General features: G+C 37.8%; 2 protein-coding genes across 2 annotated transcripts; both read right to left on the reverse strand.

The window, feature by feature from the left end:
* Nucleotides 1-12593: 12593 nt before the first annotated feature.
* On the reverse strand, nt 12594-13646 carry LOC141585916 (protein FAR-RED IMPAIRED RESPONSE 1-like). The gene is made up of 2 exons (XM_074406994.1): nt 13376-13646; nt 12594-13135 (listed from the first exon to the last, which is right to left on the reverse strand). The coding sequence occupies exons 1-2, from the start codon at nt 13644-13646 to the stop codon at nt 12594-12596; spliced, it is 813 nt and encodes a 270-aa protein (XP_074263095.1).
* Nucleotides 13647-13652: 6 nt separating this feature from the next.
* LOC141585925 (protein FAR1-RELATED SEQUENCE 5-like) lies at nt 13653-14225 on the reverse strand. Its single transcript, XM_074407005.1, has one exon. The coding sequence runs from the start codon at nt 14223-14225 to the stop codon at nt 13653-13655; it is 573 nt and encodes a 190-aa protein (XP_074263106.1).
* Between the last annotated feature and the right edge of the window lie 7285 nt (nt 14226-21510).

Here is a 21510-nt window from a genome sequence, read left to right on the forward strand (position 1 = left end):
GATCCATTGAATTGGGCCCCCACATGGTTGTGAATTCGGCCGCCCAGAGACAAAGTGACTATCACCCCAAAGCTATTGTCTAGACGTTAACCGGTTGCCTAATAAGCGATTGGCGAAAGCAAAGGACACTAACAAATGAGGGACAAACCCCATCTCAAAGTTTTGAAATGTGAAATGCGGAATTTGAATTGAGGTTAAGTTTTGAAAGTTAGCCAAATCCACCAAGTTTTGTTTTGATTGACTTGAGCACTCCATTCAAAAAAAATCATTTTTGTTATGTCACCTTGTCGAGCTTGGGATGATCCTTGGCCTTTACACTTGTAGAGAAACCGAGATTTGTCATGTCACATGCCACTAACGTCATAAGGATCATCATTCCACCCCCATCCGATCGCCCTTGACGAAAGCATTTAGCAAATGTGGACGAAAGTACCCTAGTTTAACACAACTGGGAGGTGATTTGTTAATATCCTTTTGGACTTAGTAACTTGCAGAAATAATATCTACAATGGAATGTGTACCCTTAGATTGCTTCCCCTTTAAATGATTTCTGCCACTTAGATGAGGAAAGTGGCTATTCTTTTTGCAGATGCATCCCTTACTTGATCTTGTGTGCTTAAATGATAGGATGCATCGCCATTTTGGCAAGCCCCACCTTGCCTTGCAAGAAGGCATCTTACCTCATAGGTGTCTTGTTGTGAGTTGAAGGGGCGGATTGAGACCTGCTAATTGTCTCACATCGGCTAGTTATTAATAAGGGTCATAGTTTTAGTCCCCTCTTTACTCGAGACGAGCAAAGGTTCGGTTTAGGGATATTTGATATGACTCATATTTGCACACATTTAGTCCCCTAACTAGCCTCGTTTCCATGCTTTTTAGTACTTATTAGGGTCATTTCTATCTTATGTTCCTTGTTTTGCACATTCTATGAGGTTTTAGTGCCCTTTGTGGGGGAGGATGCTAAACCTTGCGCTTATGGAAGCAAAAGCGGAGCTAAATTGATCGCACCTAATGACCAAGAAACAATGAGGATACTAATACTAAAGGCCTAAGTTAACAGACCAAGTAAAATGGGCAATGATGCAGACCCCCACGACTCCTCAATGATCCCCACATATCTTAAGGCAGTCAAGAAGAAGAGAAGCCAAGCTGTGCAACAATCCGGGCGTCCTGATCTCAAGTCGGGCGACCCGAGGCTAAATCCGGCCGTCTCGACGACGGGATGGGCGAATCCTCGAGCAGCACGAGCGTCCAACACAGGCGAGTCGTGAGACTCCTCATGGGACTTGCGAGGCCTTAATCTTCATCTTAGGGACTTAATCATCATTCAAGCCCTTAGTTACCCTAATACTTGTACTTAGTATAAATACTCCATTGTATTAGGAGATAAGCACCAAGTCATTAGATTAGATTAGAAATCAATTATCTTAATTACATCTTAATCCTTTCCTAATTATTATTCAAGAACTTTAGATCGAGTTGGGTAATTTGAAGATTATATTGGGAATTATTGAAGAATTGATAACTCTTCATCATCAATCAAGTTTCCTTCTATTATCCTTTACATTCTATTTGATCATGCTAAGTTGGTACCATTTCTTTACTCCTTACTTAATCTTTGTTTAGTATCTTACTCTTCTATCATGTTCAAGTTTGTTAATATGTTTGACATCATTATTAGCATGCTTTCTATGATAATGAGTGAGTAGTCCCTTAGCTAGGGTTAATGGGGGATCAGGGGAACTAAACATGGGGGTAGATCCATACTTAATCTAATATGTTTTCATAAGATTGCTTGCTTGTTGTAGTTTCAACTTATGCACATGTTAGGCTTGATGAACTGCTTGATTGACAACCTTGCACAAATATCTTACCCATTCAACAATACTTGTAAGATATAAACTAACTCAAGGCTTGCTAGACCATGCATATAGTTGAATAAGAATAAACTAAGTCGACTTGTAGGTGTTGTACAGTCTTGACCGACTCGGCTCCGGGACCCTTCCTAAGAATTGTAAGACATAAACTAACTCAATTCCACTACAACAATAATTTGCTTGTATCTATGTAAACATGTTTGTATGATCACCACCATGAATCCCCTATAAACCCATGATACCCTAGTGCCTTAATCAATTGTTTACCATCCCCTATTTGCTTACTTGCTTTGTTTTGCTTTCATTTCTTTACTTTTCATTGTTTAGTAGTTTAGATAACTATCTCAATCCAAACTAAGTTGTGACACCCGAAGACTTAGCTACTTGCAAATCGGTAACTTAACTCAATACCCATCCCTTGGGATCCGACCTTTACTTACCGCTCTACTAAGGGTAGTTTATCGAGTCTATAAATATTGTTTTGATTGGTTAGATTAGACGACAAAGTTTTAAACCGTATCATGGGTAAGGACATTATTAAAGCACTTTAAAGAATTCTTTGATAATGGCAAGCTTCTGAAACAGGTTAACTGCACCACTCTGACCTTGATTCCAAAAAAGGATAGACCTACTGGTGTGGCTGATTTTAGACCTATAGCATGTTGCAATGTCCTCTATAAGACCATTTCCAAAGTAATATGCAATAGTCTAGCTAGTATCTTGCCTAAGATAATTAGTGCAAATCAAAGTGCATTCATTAAAGGAAGGGAGATAGTATATAACATCTTAATTTGTCAGGACTTAGTGAGATTATACAATAGGAAATCATGTTCTCCTAGATGTATAATAAAGATAGATCTTAAAAAAGCATATGATTCCATGGAGTGGCAATTTATTGAACAGATGTTAACTGCTTTAAAGTTTCCTGAGAAGCGGATAAAATGGATCATGGTGTGTGTCTCTTCACCCTGGTTCACTTTGTCTATTAATGGGTCTAACTTTGGGTACTTTCAAGGGAAGAGAGGTATTATACAAGGAGACACCATGTCTCCCTTGTTATTTACTATATGCATGGAGTATCTGAGTAGAGTGCTAAGTGTTGTGACTGAAAATTTGGACTTAAATTATCATCCCCTCTGCAGGCCTATGAAGTTAAGTCATCTGTGCTTTGTAGATGACCTTCTTATGTTATGTAGGGGAGATAGAGTATCTATTAAGATACTGTTAAGGGCTTTTTCCACATTCTCCTTTGCTTCTGGAATTGAAATGAACTGTGATAAATCTGACATCTACTTCAATGGAATCTGCCAAGGAGAGGTAGATAATGTGCTGAGGATATCTGGTTTTAATGAGGGGCAATTTTCTTTCAAATATCTAGGTATTCCAATTTCTTACAAAAGAATGGTCATTGGTGATTGCACAAGACTTGTGGAGAAAGTTGTGGACAAGCTTAGAGGTTGGGGTGCAAAAAAACTCAGCTATACAGGGAGGCTAATGTTGGTCCAAGTTGTTCTTACTCAACTTCATGTTTACTGGTCAAGGATCTTTGTGATTCTTGTCACAGTCATTGATAGGATTACTACAATTTGTAGAAACTATCTTTGGTCTGAGAATGAACATTATGGGAGGGCTCCTTCTGTTGCTTGGAAAACTTTGTGTACAGAGAAAAAGTATGAGGGACTTGGAATTGTGAATTGCAGGTTGTGGAATCTTACACTGATAGAAAAGTTCACCTTGTGGTTGGCAAGGAAAAGTGACCACTTGTAGATTAAGTGGGGTGACCATGTGTACTTGAAAGGTAGGGACTAGTATGATTATGAACCTAATATAAACTCAAGCTGGACATGGAGGAAAATCTGTTGTTTCAAGGATCAGTTCAAACATGGTTATTTGAATAACCAATGGTGTGACAGTAATGAAGTTTATTCTGTTGTTGCATGGTACAAATGATTGGAGGGGCCTCAAACCAATTTGTTTTGGTATCCTCTAGTTTCGAATAGGTTACATGTGCCTAAACATTTCTTCATAGCCTGGTTAGCTGCTAAAGAGTGGTTGTTAAATAAGGATAGACTGCTATCCTTTAGTGTTCTGAATGATGGGAAATGTGAGATATGTTGCATTCACATTGAAGACCATGTGCATCTGTTTTATCAGTGTGAGTTATTCTTAGATGTTGGGATATTCAAAAGCAATGGCTTCATATTCGACTACCTACGTAGGGTATTTTGGAATGGTGTATTAAGTGCAGGTGCAAGTCGTTGCTGAAAAAAATATAGTATTTGCAGTTGGGGCTTCTTTACTGTACCAGATTTGGAACACCAGGAACATTAGCATAATTGATCATCTGGTGAAGTCCCATGTTCTGGTGATGAACGAAGTGCAGGAGGTTATTCAATCGCGTTTTATGAGTAGAAAATGGCCAACTAAATATCAGTCTTCCCTTGTATTTTGAAGGTGTTAGATCAGCTTAGTTGAGTGTTTTTCATGATTATGTAATGTAACTCAAAGAATGATGGTATCTTGTAATGGTGGTTGTGCCTTAATCTTCATATATATATATATATATATATATATATATATATATATATATATATATATATATATATATATATATATATATATATATATATATATATATATATATATATATATATATATATATATTTAGGATCCGGTGAGAACGATCATTCGGTGCAAACGGTGAGAACGACCTATAATAAGGAAATTACAACAAATATACGGTCTGACTAATTTTCTTAATTGCGCGGTTCATATATATATGTTATACTTTTTTCATTTCTTTCTCTCTCCTCTCATTTTGTAATCCACGTTCTTCTCTCTACCTTTTCCCCAAATCATTTTAAACCCTAATTTTTCCCCCAAATCATCTGTTCGTCAATTTCTGGTGAATCTATTGCCGACGACGATGATCGATTATTACTCGTCTGCCGTTTTCTCGTCTTACTTTCCTTAATCGTTCTATTTCTATGGATTCCGCAAGTAGTTTGGTATGATTTAATCTTCACCTTTTAGTTGTTCATGCCGATTTCCTCGAATTTTGCGTTAATAAGCTGAATTATCCTTTTAATAAGCTGAATCTAATTACTTCGTTGTCTTTGAACTCGTTGTTGCAGGTTCATCTGCGTTACGGTTGAGCTTTCTGGTAATTAGGTATGTATCTTACTGTAGTGATTATTTTTAGGTTTTATGTTTGTTTATGTCCGGCTTATTCTTTGATTTCAGTAGATGTTTACCTACGTTCGGTTGCATGCAGGTTGTTGTTCCGTTTCAATTGAAGAGGATCGTCGTCTTAGTGTATTCTCAAATAGGTATTAATATTTCCCTATTTTTTTGTTCGCTTTTACTTTTTCTTTTTTTTTTCCTTTTTGCTATGTTTTCAGTCTTAGCTTAACATGATTGTAGTTTATGAAGTTTCCTACCTGAAATTTGTGTTGTTTACAACAAGTTTTTGTTGTTTTTTATGTGTATTTTATTGTCGAGCTTTTTTTATGTGTGTTTCCACGTTCTGTCCTTGTGTTTGCCTTTTAGAATTTAGTCTGTGTGTGCTTTCATGTGGTATCATCTAAGTACGTCCCAACGGTTATCAGTCACACTAAGTCAGTTGCTAGGTACATTCATGTGGTATGTTTGTCGTGACGATATGTCCTATGTTTTCTGTGGCATTTTTTTGTATGCTTGGCATAAGGTGTTTTGTTGTGTGTTTCAGTGGAGGTTTTAAGGGTCTAGGTACACTTTAATACGCGTTAACCACGTTTATTTAGTCCATAAGCACGTTATTTTGAGTTTAATAAAATGAATTCATCAGTGCCTTTTTAAGAGGGTGATCGTATCTGAATGTGTTATGCAATGTTTTTGTTTTGTACTTGTAACGTATATGTGATGCCCGTGTGATGTCCGCAGAGTATTTTTTTCATGGATGGTTTGTGTGTTGATCTGGTTTTTTGTACAATATGTGCTATTTTTCTTTTCTTGCTTGAAAATCGTCTTGCATGTAACCTTATTCATGTTTTATTTCACCGCATTACAGTTTTGACTGTCATTTTGATGTGTGATTTCATGTGTTTCCTAACTTGTTAGTTTTTTGTGGTTGTTTTGCGCGTTACAGCAGTGTGTTGTGTGTTGTATAATCGTGAGTTTTTACTGATTTTTTATAAACCCAAGGGCTACATATCAGCTAGGTACGTCCCAAGGGACTGTAGTCATGTTAAATTTTCCTCTAGGTACGTCCTTATGTTATATGTGGCGTGGTGATATGTATTGATGTTATATGAAACTACCTTCCATCTGTATTCTGTTGTCCCTTTCATTTTGTAGTTCGTAGATTGTCCTTTTAAAAAATTATATACCACATTCACTATTTATTTGTACATGGAGTATTACTATTCCGTTTTTTATTTGTATCATCGTATACGTTCTTTGCATTTTACGATTATTGGGTACGCATAATTATTTTCAGTTACATCTTACATGAATGCAGGTGTAATAATGAAGCGATCTAGGCCTGAACCATCTACGTCAGATGTAGGTGGCCCAAGTAATCATCAGGAAGCCCCTAGTACAAGTATACAACAGGCTAGTTCAGATGCTACCGATGATTTCCCGGTATTAAAGACAAGAATGAGTCCCAATCTTCTCTTACAATTTATCAACAAGAGGGTCATCCGATAATCGATTTCGAGATATTCAGGATATGGGATTTGGAGGCATCTTGTGTCTTAAGACCGACATGCTTCCCGGCAGTGGCGATCGGCTTGTTTCCCGCTTTGATCCATTCACGTCTTCTCTCTTAAACGGGCAACTCCCTATTCGTGACGAAGATGTTCATCTAGCCACAGGGTTACCCATGGGTGAGATAGCAATCTCACAAGCGACCCGATTTGAGCAGACTGAAGAGTTTTTAGAGCTGGTTAATGAATGGAAATCCCAATATGAGAGAGTTGACAAAGTGACCAACAGCCATGTCTTGTCTAAGATGGCTGAACAAAGACAAGGTGGGGTAGATTTCAAGAGAAATTTTATTGTGTTTATCGTGTCGGCTTTACTTATGGGAGTTAAGGGTAACGTCCCAAGTATTCGGATACTTAAGTGTTTGAGGGATGTCTCTCTTATACCACATATGAACTGGTGCGACTTCACCCGAAGAAACTTAATTGCAAGTGTCCAATAGTGGTGGGCTGATAAAGAAAAGGAAGACAACGGTGGGTGCAAGAAGATCTTCAGAGGACGTATACTGGTTCTAATCCTCATTTATCTGGATAGGTCGGTTTTCAAAGCTAGAACAGTTGACCGCGTGTTCCCAACACTTTGCACATGGACAAAGGATGCAATATCTTTTCGTATATCAAAAGAAAAAAAGGAGGCTCGTAGGTTTGGTTCCGGGTTCATCGATAACCAGCTTGTAAAGCATCCCGGGTGCTTTGGTTCTGGGTTTAGGGAACGCAGTACCAGACCACAACCTGATGTTGTGATGGAGCAAGATGTTGTTGAGAATGAGAATGATGCGCCCAACAACAATGAGCCTGACAATCACAATGATAACGTGACACGTGTCAGTAATTGTATTGTGAGGATGGCAACTACGGCGAAAGCACTTGCTGCTGCGTTTCACAACTTTGTAGATGCAATCAACAGTGCTAAACTTGTAATGCCGGATTCTATAGTTGTCGGCCAGCTTTCTGCCATGGCAGATTCTCTGCTAGGCGGGTTCCAGTTGACACCACCTGTTATCCCTGAGGCAGGGGTTGGGGCTAATGCAGACCGCGGTAAAGTCGACCCTACTGTTGGTCCCGGTACTGCCAAGAATTCAGATGATCCCGGTACTGCCAAGAATTCAGATGTACATCCTACAGTCCATGTTGCTCACGAGACGGCCGCTCCAGTTGGTAGGTCAGAATCTGATAAACATGGTGTTCGGGCCACGTCATCAGTAGAGGGTGTTAATGATGACACATGATGGAATGACCCTGCCTTTGTGGCAGCGGCTATCGCGTTAAGTAACGCGTTCAATGAACCTGCTGCACCAAAGAGAAGACGTGTTGCTCCTGATTGTCCGACATTCAACCTTTTTCAGTCTCAAGACATATCAGATTCCTATGGTTCACAAGGACCTCCCATCAAACCTGTTGCTTCTCCCCAAACAGAACCTACTCATGGAGTCCCGTTAAACTCTTCTAAGTCGGTTCATAATGTGGCAAAACCAGATAATAAGAGGGATATCATTGTTCCACAAATATTCAAGTCACCTTATGTTCAACGGAATATATCTATGCTTGCTGAGTTGAGCCAATCTGAGAAGGATTTTTCTGACTTGGTGTATAGGGATGGATCTGATGAGAGGTACAACTCATATTGGTTCCTTGTTCTGTATTTTGCATATAATGTTGTGTTATCTGTCAAGCGTACCTATAACATTAAATATCGTATATATACCTCTGACTATTGTACCTACCTGTTATCTTTTTTGTTTCAGTGAGGTACTATTCCGGAATCACCGTTTCCAGCTAAGACGATGTGATTTTAAGACCTTTATTGCCAACACCAAGATAGCTGCAAATGTAATCAATGTATGGGCTAGTATTTTGAATAAGAGAGAGGAAATAAGAGTTGCCTCCTCCCCTTTACGATTATACGCGTTCGTTACTCACAATGTACGTTGTCTTATGCTCTTTTTTTAGATTGATCAAAGGCGTGTTTGCTTTTCCTTGTGTTTAAATTTTTACATTTTTGTTTTTTAATTAGGGAATTATATGTGAAGATAGCACCGAGTATGATAAAGTGAAACTGGTGAGCTTGCAATATATTTATTGCATCTAAAGTTAAATTAGTATGTTTGCCCATTTTTTGTGTGTTCACTAAGGTACATATATGTTTTTCCAAACCCAGATGATGTTTTCTTTCACACTTCGTGAGCCGCTCCTGATCTGTGTCAACTTTATTGCCCGTAAGATTGAGGTCATCCACCCAATGCAACCTAAATCAGTAGACTTTGCTGAATATGTCCATATGGTGGTGAGCATTTTGATTTTGCAAACCCTTTTAAGTGTTCAAACGATGATGCCTAATTAGTTCTCCAAATATGTTTGCTAATTTTTGTTTGGCTTTTTTTTAGAAGGAGTTTATTCGTTCCGTTATGATCCCTCGTTCGAGCAGATTCAAGACAGTACAGTGGTTCAAATGTGAAGAGTTCGTACCCAAGTCACATGCGCTTGATATTGTGGGTGATGGCATTTACCTGATGTGTTACATGGAGATATATAAAGGCTGTCGTCAAATGCTCAAGGCCCAAGTCATAAACGTAAGTTACATTTTTTTGTTGCCTAAATACGCTATATACTTTAGTAGTTACATTATCCATAATAAAAATGTAATATATATTGCACTTTACAAAGTTAGGCCAAAGAATGCAGCTTGGCAAGATCCTTTTAGGCGTAAGTTGAAATATTGTTTTGCTCTCCTTTCAAGTGCCCAGAATGATCTGTCACAACAAGTTTCAATAGCTGCAAGGCATCTTAATGTCAGGACTGGGTACGCAAACATTTCAAATTTAGTATAAATGTTCATGATCTGTTAGTGTTTTTCGATATCAACCAATTACGTGTTTTCATCCATCTTATAAAGGAAGCAACCGGTTGAACAACAAGTGGTATATTCTGATTCGCATCTCTTGGATTACGTGTTCCTTCCATCAGAGGGAGATGCAGCTAAATAGTAATAATATGCTTACAATATCAGCTTGAATTTTTGACTTTTTTGTTTATTCCACATAATGACTTTTTTGTATATACCGTAAATTTGATTTTGTAGTGATGCAGTAGTTGTGACAAACTTTGGGGAAGTAACAAAATAAGGCATGTCCTCTTTGAGGCCTCGGAAATGGGTCGCTGATATGGTATATTTTTATTTTATCAAGACCATATTTGTCTCTTAGTATTTTTATTTAGTACAAAACAACATTTCATTTTTTTCATTTTAGGTAATTGATATGTTCGGGATCTATTCAACCTTACTCAAGCCAGAATTGTTGTATATCCCAACAACCGCACGAGTTAGTATAATTTTTGTAGTCAAGTTTCTCAATTAACATTTTTTAACGAATAATGTGTCATAGAAATATGATGATGTTTTTTGTTCATTGCAAAGACCTTAATCCACAAATGAGATAGAACACTTGGCCGCAATTACATTAAAACATCCTATATGCCAAATGATGGGACGTGTGTTAAAGCTGTAAGTACATTATCTGTTTTCTTTGGATATCTAAAAACTGCATTTTGTCTATTTGAATATAACCCTAGTTTTAGTCATCTTACATGAATTTTTAATTTGGCTTTCAGATGTTTATACCCATTATAGAAGATAGCCACTGGTTTCTCATCGTGTGTGACATGGAGGAGAAGACGAACTATATCTTAAACTCACTACGTACCAAGGATATTCGGCCTGATACAGAGATCGTTGCGGACGTGGTACATATCATTAGTTTCTATCTTTTTGACTATATAATTTTTCTCTGTTTTCTCCATATATAGCACGTTCATTTGTTATTCTCCTTTTTCAGGTTAACAATGTCACTACGATTTTATGCCGTTCCAAAGGGTACAAACACTTTGTTGGTGTTCCCCTCTTTCCATTTGAGACTCTTAATGTTCCTCAACAGACAAACATGTAAGTTCATCATTCTTACTCCTTTCCACTATCATTATCATCAGTTATTTCCATTCAAGTCAGCCTTTAATGTTAATTATTGTCGCTATGCTTGTGAAGACACGATTGCGGTGTCTATGTACTGAAATGGTTGGAGGCTGGCCGTGACCGATCCTTGTGGACAGCTGCGAGTAATTCCAAGGGTTTGCCTTCATTCCGAAGGGCAGTTGCGTTAAGCTTGTTACGATGGCAAGAAAATCAGAGAGAGGTCTTATATTGTTTTCCTTTATTTTTTACCCTCATTTCCAGTTTTACCTTAATACAACCATTTAAATCACGGGTTATCATATTTTAATTATTGTGTGACATGCAGATGTTTTAATGGACGACAAGTGGTTGTTTGGAAGATGTGTGGCTACTAGCAATCAACCAAGGAGTATGTGTGGTTCATTTTATGAAAGGTGTAATGGTGGAAAATAGGACTTGGTATTTGTTGTGTCATGTAAAGGCAAACTGAGCCTATTCAACCGCTATGTCCATTAAACACCAGTTTATGTCATTTTGTTGGATGGCATAATTGTCTAGAATAGATTCCCATGAATGCTCAGATGTTCTTAACTCGGCAACATGTAATGGTAGGGCATGGTCCCTCTTTTTGACCGTCTTTTTCGTGTTTGTGGATTGTCTAGAGGTCTAATGAAAAATGTAATATGATCTTTTGTTCAATAGTTGTGTCAAGTGACCGACTTTTATGCCAATTTGCTAGACATCATTTTGGATAATCCATCTTTATTGTGGTTGGCAGTGTGCAAGAATGGTTGCACATTCTGTTTTTTTGGTTGATGGTTATGTTTCAAAAACTTTTTGGATATAAAAAGGTGGAACTCTGGCCTTGGTTCATTATCGAATGTTGGGCTTATAACTTGTATGCAGGAATTATGTTACTAGTTACGCCATCTTATCACTGACACACACCAATTATATTTTCAGATACGTCAAAATCATTTGCATACTCAAGTATGATATTTCACTTTTCAATTGAACACCTGACTGTTTATTAGTTTCAGGATTCCACATTTTCAACTTCGAATCATCATTTATTAACATTCATGGGTTTTTATCTACTCAGAATACTAGTAGGTACGATTTTCACGTAAAACATGTGCAACAATCATGTTAACATACACGCTTTTTTTAGTTTTCACTTAAAATCACCAATACGTGTATCCGTTTTTGTCGTTGGAAAATTAGACGTCATACAATATTAACTTTGTCTATGGAACTTAAATTCGTGAATCATCGTTTATAAATATTTACGCTATTTATTTTCATATATAATATTGCCAGGTACGCTTCTAATGTAAAAGATGTGCAACAATCGTGTTAATATACACGCGCTTTTATTTTCACATAAAACTGAAATCATAATTTAATGGAAACTAGCTGACAGTTCACGTTTATCAATTCATCATAGCTATAACAAAAATACACAATAACTCTTCCTAACAAAATCTATTAATGATCATCCATAGTATTAACATGTATAGTTTCCATTCACAACTCCGATAGATACACTTTCAGCCTTGACAGATGCACATATAATACTTGAAGATACGCTCATAAATCATAACAAAAATCAAAATAAAAAATGTTCAATAATCCCATATAACAGCTCAAAAAATGAAGTCTCAAATCTTCCCGCCGTTATTCATTATATTTGTGTATGTGATCCGCAACTCTTTTCGTTGTTCATTCCTGAAACGAAAAAAGGCTATAAAACATTAAAGGTTACATATTTGATTAGATACAGCAATACTATTCCTTAATTATGTACCAACTAAACAAATTCAATCGGCTATCAGTATTCTCTAATAATGAATGCACCAAAATTAATAGCGTACCTGTATCATGGTATCATACTCTCCCAGGACAATTTCGACTATCATGGAATCCTAATTCTCCGTAAGCATTGCATTTCCTGGGCGCTTTCTTCTGTTCTTTTGTAACTTGTTCCTTTTGGGACATCATTCTTTTTCCAAACCCTTTTGTTTTTTACTGAATAGGAGGTAAGACAACCACTTCCTTTGGTATTTTTGTTCCTAAGAGCATCTCAAGTTCCCTATTCTTGTTTCTCAGCCTATCACCCGTGTTACTACTACTACTACTACATTCTGACGTACTGGTTTGTGCGCTTATCTTGTCTTTAAAACCTTTCAAAATGCCCAGCAATTCATCAACATACTCAGGTTTTGGTTCAGCGAGCGTCACACACGAGAACACCTCGGACCATAAGGTGCCAATTTTGTGTCGTCTAACATCTAATGAGTTACAATCTTCAATTAAAGTATGTGGCACATTATTACAAATCGGCTGACATGTTGCCAATTTGCTCCACCTACTTAACAGATACTGATCTAGAACATTGTCAAGGCCTTGTTCTTTCAACACGTAAAGCGCATGACGGCACAAAATTCCATGTCTCTCGAACTTCTTACAGGTGCAGTTCACTTTCATTTCGTCAGAGATAGAGTTAACATAGTAAACCTTGTCTTTTTCACGATCAATAATGGGGATGCTGTCACTGGTAGTAACCCCTAATATTTTAACACCACAGGTGAAACAAGCAGCCACCCACTCGTTTTTAAATTCAGAAAACATCACTGGGGTGTAGAACTCAGAAGCGTGTTTTTCCAAAGAGTGGGGCGTTTCTAGATCAGGGAAGGAGTTTTTTTACTCGGCTATTAATTTGGACTGTTTCCATCGTTGAGCGTCCATAGCACTTTCAAACCTCATAAGAAACTCAACCAAAGTTAAGTTTGGGTTCATGAAATTACCAAAAAAGCTATTCTCAGACCTGGACGTGGTTCTCATTAGTCCACCTATAAATAAATCCCTGAAATATGCTGGGATCCAAGAAGCCTTTTTGTCAAACATCGTATCTAACCATTCATTGTCGGTCAGCCCGTACGAGGATATAACTGAGCACCACCGTTCCTCAAACTCAGACGGTTCGATATTTTCTGCCCAAACACAGGAGCACAACTCTTTCATGAAGTTAGTTTCTCGATATAGCGTAGTTCCGATCTTGTCTGGCAGCTTTTTCATGATATGTCACATGCAATATCTGTGCTGAGTTTTGTCCCCGAACACTGTTTTAACCCCTGCTCTTATGCCTCTATCTTGATTAGTAATTATGCACACAGGATACTTATTGCTCATTGCGCTCAGAAAATTCCGAAACAACCATACGAAATCCTCATCAGTCTCTTTCCTTATAAGTCCTGCTCCAAATGTCACACATTTTTTGTGATGGTCAACCCCCGTGAAAGGTGCAAATATCATTTTATATGTGTTCATATTAAACGTCGTGTCAAAAGACGTCATATCACCAAAGATACTGTAATTCTTTATAGCTATAGGGTCAAACCAACAAACCCTAGATAGTCGACCACGATCGTCAACATCAAAATCAAAGTAGTACGAACTACACATGGCTTTTTTGTGCATGAAATTTTCAATCATCATTTGCGCGTCATACCCTTTAATAAATTTCTTCACATCCCTCCAAAAATTTTTGAAGTCCTCGAGTGATGAACCTACATTTTGATACCCTTTCACGTACTCTTTGAACATCCTAAAGCTTTGCACAGGCCCCTTATTCACTATAGAATTCTCAACAATCATGGTTTTATGTATAAGGGTTAATTCTCGTGACTCGGTCAAATGCACCACGGTGTTTGGTGTTGAGAGGAGGTGGGTGTGACCTTCATGAAAGTCAACAATCACATATTGTCCTTTTTCATTTCTTCGAAAAAAAATCTTTGCATTACATAAAATTCTAGTTCTCTGTCTCTTTTTTACCTTCCCTCTAGGCTTACTTTCTCCAAATTTTTACCGCACACACAAAGATTAGTCATGACAACCTCGTCTATGTTTCGTTGCGTCGACTTCCTCATTTTAAAACCAGAATTAGCAGCATAAGCCTTATAGAATTCTAGCCCATCCTCTAGTTTATCAAAGATCATACCCAAAACAGGCTTCAATTCTGGCGCACATACCGGTATTCTTTCCTTCGGGGTTGTCTTGATGATTGGTGAGCCTGCATCTATGCACGCTACACAGTAGAACAGTATGGGTATAAGCAGCGAGTTCAAATAACTGATGCACAACAAATATAATTTTCAGGTACGCTAATTTAGTCAAAAGCACAAACTCAATTAGAAAACAAAAAACCACAGAAATTTGTGCCTGATCGCTGACATATCGTATTTTTCATTACTGACTACTTAACGTAGACGTCAAGATACACCAATCACGTCTAATAATTTCGACATAGGCAGAAAGTCAAATGCTTATTATGACACGAATCGGTATATCCCTTAATTATAATTCTAGATACGCTTCTGAAAAACACAAACGCATCAACTATACTAATGGATACGCTATTCATATACGCTGGTTAATTAAGGGCGGTTTCGTTATTCTACCAGGGACGTTTTCCATATAAGGCAATTACATCAATTATACTAATATACATGCTATTGAACTAAATAGAATATTGTATAGTGTGCATAAGAATCATGATCAGCAAGTGTAATAATCTAAAACAAATTGCATATCAAGCGTACCTAGAAGGAATGGTAATATTTCTTATCCATCAGACTCATCAATAATTTCTTTTGTTTAGTCTTTCGGGGTAAACATACATACTAGCCAAATATATGAACCTATTACCTATCAAGCGTACTGTTCTTATCCATCAGACTCATCAATTTATAATACCAATCAGGCTAATGAAACATGAGCAGCAAGCGTAATAATCTGTCTTCCTATGTTTAAATTAGTATGAATACGCATCAAAATGATCAATAGATACATCAATCAGACGATTTTTAATGAAATAATTTATAAAAAAGGCTATCTCAACTGATTTGCAGATGTACATACCTAGATGAGATGATGACTGCACGATATCATTGCTAACAGCTGGAACAATCGCATCAGTATGTTCCCCCAAATCGCTAGAACTCTCAACATCCATAATTTTCTACGATTAAAATAATTCTGGAATGTCAATGGAAATCACAAAATCGATTGTTCATGCATCAATCACACAAAATCAATCAGAAAAATATTATAATCGTACATCCATTAGATGATCAACGCCATTGATTATGATCAATTTCGTCAATTTTGGCGGCTGTAGTTTGGTGGTTTTCGCGGAATTTTCTATGTTGTTCGCGGAAATATTTGTTTTGATTTGGGGGAAAAGTTTTGGAAACTAGAGAGAGAAAGAGATATTTTGGTTTTTTTGTCAAAACAGTCAGGTTACTCACGTAGAAAATTGGAGGTACGTATCCCGTGTATTTTTTGTTTAAAATCCTACTATTGTAGGTCGTTCTCACCGTTTGCACCGAGTGATCGTTCTCACCGGATCCCGCCTCTATATATATATATATATATATATATATATATATATATATATATATATACCAAAAAAAAGGTAAAGTTCAGTCATTAAATATACCTGAGTGGAAGTGGGAGAGCATTTTGATGGATTTCATTGGGGGGCTGCCTAGGACTCAGAAGGAGAATAATATCATATGGGTTATAGTGGATCGATTGACCAAGTCAGCTCACTTCATTCCTATGAAAGATACTTGGAGTAAAGCTGAGTTGGATAAAGCTTATGTCAAGTATGTGGTGAAACTTCATGGTGTGCCTAAAGATATTATTTCTGATCGTGAATCGAGGTGTATATCTAAGTTCTGGCAAGAGTTATAATCTTTGATGAGGACTCAGTTTAAGATGAGCACAACATTTTATCCAGCTACAAATGGTCAGATGGAGAGGACAATTCAAACATTGGAGGATATGCTGAGAGCTTGTGTGATGGAGTTTGGTGGATCATGGGAGGTGAGGTTGGATTTGATAGAGTTTTCTTATAATAACACCTACCATGCTAGTATTGGCTTGGCACCTTTTGAGGTGTTGTATGGAAGGAAGTGTAGGAGTCCAAAGTTTTGGGATTACAGGGCAGATGCGGTTGCGTTAGGATCTGAGATGATACTGGAATTGGTAGAGCAAGTGCACATTATTCGACAGAAGATGCGTGCAGCACAGAATAGGCAGAAAAGCTATGCGGACTTGAAGAGAAGCGACATATAATTTGTTGTGGGAGATAAAGTGTTGCTAAAAGTATCTCCTATGATTGGAGTGATGAGATTTGGGAAGAGTGGGAAGCTAAGTCAGAAGTATATTGGGCCATATGAGATCTTAGACAGAGTTGGAGATGTAGCTTACCGTTTAGCACTACCTCCAGCTTTGGATAGGGTCCATAATGTGTTCCATGTGTCACAGTTGAGAAAGTATGTGTGTGACCCTACTCATGTACTAGAGCCTGATCATGTTGAGATTGATGAACAGTTTTCTTATGTTGAGGAGCCTAATGAAATCTTGGATAGAAAAGTGAGGAAGACTCGTAATGGTGAGACAGCATTGGTGTAACACCCCCATTTATTCAGGAGCCTTTAGCTAGGCATCCCAAGTAAATAAGAGCGTTACCATCTCGGTTTTCCGAGGCAATGAATAACAAAGTCCAACTCACCAAAGTACTTTAAATTAAAACTTAGCGATTACATGTTTATTACAACTTAACCAACTAGAACTTAATATAAAATAATTACAACTCGCAACAGAAATAAATAAAGTGATTAAATATTCTATGTGGTCTAGACTTCTAGGTAAACTGGATAAGTCCTCACGCATTCCCATAAGCTCCCAAGTTAGATAATCTTTAGTACCTGTCAAATCTGCTCCCCATTATGATTCATCACAAGTGTTCACGAATACACGGTCAACCACGAGGTTGAGTAGGAATAAACGCTAACAACAAGAACATACGATAACCAATCCAATTTCCATTTACATAGCACAACTCCCTGACAACTTGCTCCTTTCCTTGACTTAGCACACCTCCTTTAACAACGTACTCACATTACTTTGGTACCCCTCCCTTAACAACGTACCGTCATTATGTAATAGTACCCCTCCCTCACAACGTACATATTACCATCACCCCAGAGTACAAACTCCCTAAACAATGTACTCTGACTGTACACTACTACAAATACAGGCAACCACAACGGCCCTTTAACAACGCTTATTCACGAAAATCATCAAAACACGTTGTAGAATTTATTCCGCGAATTTTACCAAACTTAATTACAACGGTTATGTGTTGTTAACCGTTGTTATTGGTTTTAACAACGGGTCATACTTAAACAACCGTTGTTAATGAAAAAACTAATAACAACGGTTAATTTTTAACCGTTGTTAATGGTTTGGCGCCAAATTAGTGAAAAGTAATCACAACGGTTATATTAGAACCTGTTTTTAATACGTTTTAACAACGGTTGTAGACTCAATAACCGTTGTTATTAATATTATGAAAATCTTAAGAACAACATATTGCTTTATTCTGCTATACGCTACAAACACAAACACAAGCTAATACTGCTACTATATCATCCTCCATTCCTCCCTGATCGTCTCTCTGTCTTCATCTCCGTCACTGTTGTCACGTCTTCTCTCCCTCATCGCGCGTGTTTATCAATCAGGTATATATATGTTTCTTAGCAACGCTTATAACTAGATATAGGATTTTTTGGGTTATTATCTAATTTGTTGATAATTTAGCTTAATTGCTTTCCTGAATTTCGTTTATTTGTTTGCCTATTATTGTATTTTCTGAATTAGTTGCCTATTATTACGAATGTAGAATAATGACTCGAACTTGGATGATTGATGCAAATATGAGTGACCGCACCTACAAGGATGGTTTAGCTGAATTTTATGAATTCGTTTCGAACAATTTGAAAGGTTCTTCTAGTATTGCATGTCCTTGTGAAAGATGTGGTAATATTAGCTATATGGCTTTTCCGGACGTTAAAATACACCTAGAAAAGTGGAGATTTAGTCGATCCTATACACTTTGGATTTTTCATGGGGAATCATTAGAGGAAGAGAATAACTCTGAAGAAGATGATGTTGAGGTACACGAAAGGCTAACTGATGATCCTGAGTTTGCCGAGTTTTTTGAGTTGGAAGAGTTGGAAGTAGAGAAGTTGAATGTTGGGTCTATAGATAATGAAGAGAATGATGATGAGTCCATTGCTTTTGAAGATGTAGGTGATGACACTAGTAATTGGGATGACCTTAACAACATGTATGAGAAGTTGTGTGAGTCTGAAGCACCTCTTTATCCTGGTTGTAAGTTCACAAAAATGTCGGCTGTGGTGAAGTTGTATAATATCAAGGGGGCAAATGGGGTGAGTGACACGTGTTTCACTAGTTTTTTAGCCTTGATAAAGGAGTTGCTTCCTGATGGTAATGTTCTACCTGTTAAGACATATGAGGTGAAAAAACTAATAAGATGAGTGGGTATGAAATATGAGAAAATACATGCATGTCCAAATGATTGCATATTGTATCGGAAATTATATCAAAACTTAACCAATTGCCCGAAATGTTTGGAGTGGCGTTATAAGGATAAGGAAGGGATCCCGGCTAAGGTGTTGTGGTATTTTCCATTGATACCAAGAGTCATAAGGATTTATGCGAATCCCGATGATGCAAAAATGTTAACTTGGCATGAAACAGGAAGAATAAATGATGGAAAGCTAAGACACCCGGCAGATGGTAAGCAATGGAAATCGTTCGACGCTAAGTATCCCGAGTTCGGCAATGAACCTAGAAACTTACGTCTAGCGCTCGTCCACGATGGAATGAACCCACACGGAAACATGAGTAGCCAACATAGTACTTGGCCAGTAGTGTTGGCTATTTATAACTTACCTCCATATGTGTGCATGAAAAGAAAGTATTTGATGTTGTCGTTGTTAATTTCCGGCCCTAAACAACCTGGAAATGATATAGATGTATATTTGGAACCTCTTCTAGATGATTTGCGATTGTTGTGGGATAGTGGGATAGAAGTATTTGATGCATATAAGAACGAAACTTTCAATTTGAGAGCGATGTTATTGTGTACAATATCCGACTATCCGGCTTATGGCGACCTTTCTGGGCACACAGTTCATGGGAAAGAGGCTTGTCCATTGTGTGGGGAGGATATCGAGTCCGAATACTTGAAGTCTTCTCGTAAGTATGTGTATATGGGAAATAGGAGGTTCTTGTCTCATGACCATTGTTATCGCAAGATGCAGAAAGCATTCAATGGAAGACAAGAACTTCGTCAACCTCCTAGAATTTTGAGTGGGCATGAAGTTTATGAGAAAGTAAAGCATATTGAGATAGATTATGGGAAGAAGAGCGGCTCTAAATTGTCTACTCGTGGGTATAAGAAAAGATCCATATTTTTTGATAAACTTCCATATTGGCCTGACTGGAGGTCGCATTGCCTCGATTTCATGCACATTGAGAAAAATGTCTGTGATAATATTATCAATACCCTTCTCAATGTTCCTGGTAAAACAAAGGATAACGCCGCAGCTAGGGAAGATATGAAAATGATGGGTATTAGGCTAGAGTTGGCACCACAGAAGAGAGGTAATCGTACATTTTTACCGCCAGCACCTTTTACCCTTTCACGGAATGAGAGAAAAGAGTTCTGTGCATGCTTGAATGGAATTAAAGTGCCACATGGTTATTCGTCGAACATCAAAAGCCTAGTGTCGATGCAAGACCTAAAACTCACCGGGTTAAAGTCACATGATTGTCACACTTTGATGCAACAATTACTACCTGTGGCTATTCGTTCCATTTTACCTGAAAAGGTAAGATATGCAATAACTAGATTCTGTCTCTTCTTCCAGTCCATATGCGAGAAAGTCATCGATCCCGATGACGCGGATTCATTGCAGGACCTCGTTGTAACCTCTCTTTGTCAGTTGGAAATGTATTTTCCACCCTCTTTCTTCACTATCATGATTCATCTGACCATTCACTTGGTTAGGGAGATTTTGTACCTTGGGCCCGTGTACTTGAGATACCAGTATCCTTTCGAAAGATTGATGAAAGTCTACAAGGACTATATATCTAATCGGTATCGTCCGGAAGGTTGTATTGCTGAACGCGCTATTTTAGACGAAGCTCTTTCATATTGTTACGCTCATCTCTCCCCTGAGGAGTTGATTGGCATTCCTAAGAATCGTCATAGTGACTGGATGACCGGAAAAGGTATTAGGGGCCGGGTTGAAAAAATTGTGACACGTGAAATGTTGCATTTAGCACACATGTATGTGCTAAACAACGAAGATGAGGTGCAACCTTATATTCAACAACACAAAGATGAGCTCAAATACGATCACCAAAACAAGACCGAGAAGTGGATTGCGAACGAGCATACGAAGACGTTTCCAGAGTGGTTTAGGAATATTGTCTTACGATTATCGATCAAACTGGTGATGACATCTCTCCTAGGTTACTACGTCTTGGTTTAGGTCCAAATGCCAGGGTCACCTTTTACAACAGTTTTGCCATTAATGGATATACTTTTTACACCCGCGAGCAAGATGAGGTGAGCACAATGCAAAATAGTGGTGTGAGTTCTGAATTTGAGGCAATGCACTTTGCTACTTCAAAAGATAAAAAGCCTATTTGGGGAAAATGCCTTTATTATGGTGTTATTCAAGAAATATTGGTACTAGATTACATTGATTTCACAATGCCTTTGTTTCGATGTAACTGGGTTGATAACAACATCCATTGTGTCCGAAAGGATAAGATGAGATTTACGTTGGTCAATCTGGGTAAGGTTGGCAATAATAAGGATTATCCTTTCATAATGGCATCCCAAGCTAAACAAGTGTTCTATGTCACCGATCCTATGGATAAGAAGTGGTCTGTTGTACTGTCTATAAGGAAAAGAAGGAGTAGTCCATCCGATAATGATGATGATGATCGGGATGTCGTTTTTGAGGGAATGGATCGTCTACACTGTGTATCT

Source organism: Silene latifolia, chromosome 1 (genome assembly GCF_048544455.1).
Source record: "Silene latifolia isolate original U9 population chromosome 1, ASM4854445v1, whole genome shotgun sequence".
In the NCBI taxonomy this organism is placed as follows: domain Eukaryota; kingdom Viridiplantae; phylum Streptophyta; class Magnoliopsida; order Caryophyllales; family Caryophyllaceae; genus Silene; species Silene latifolia.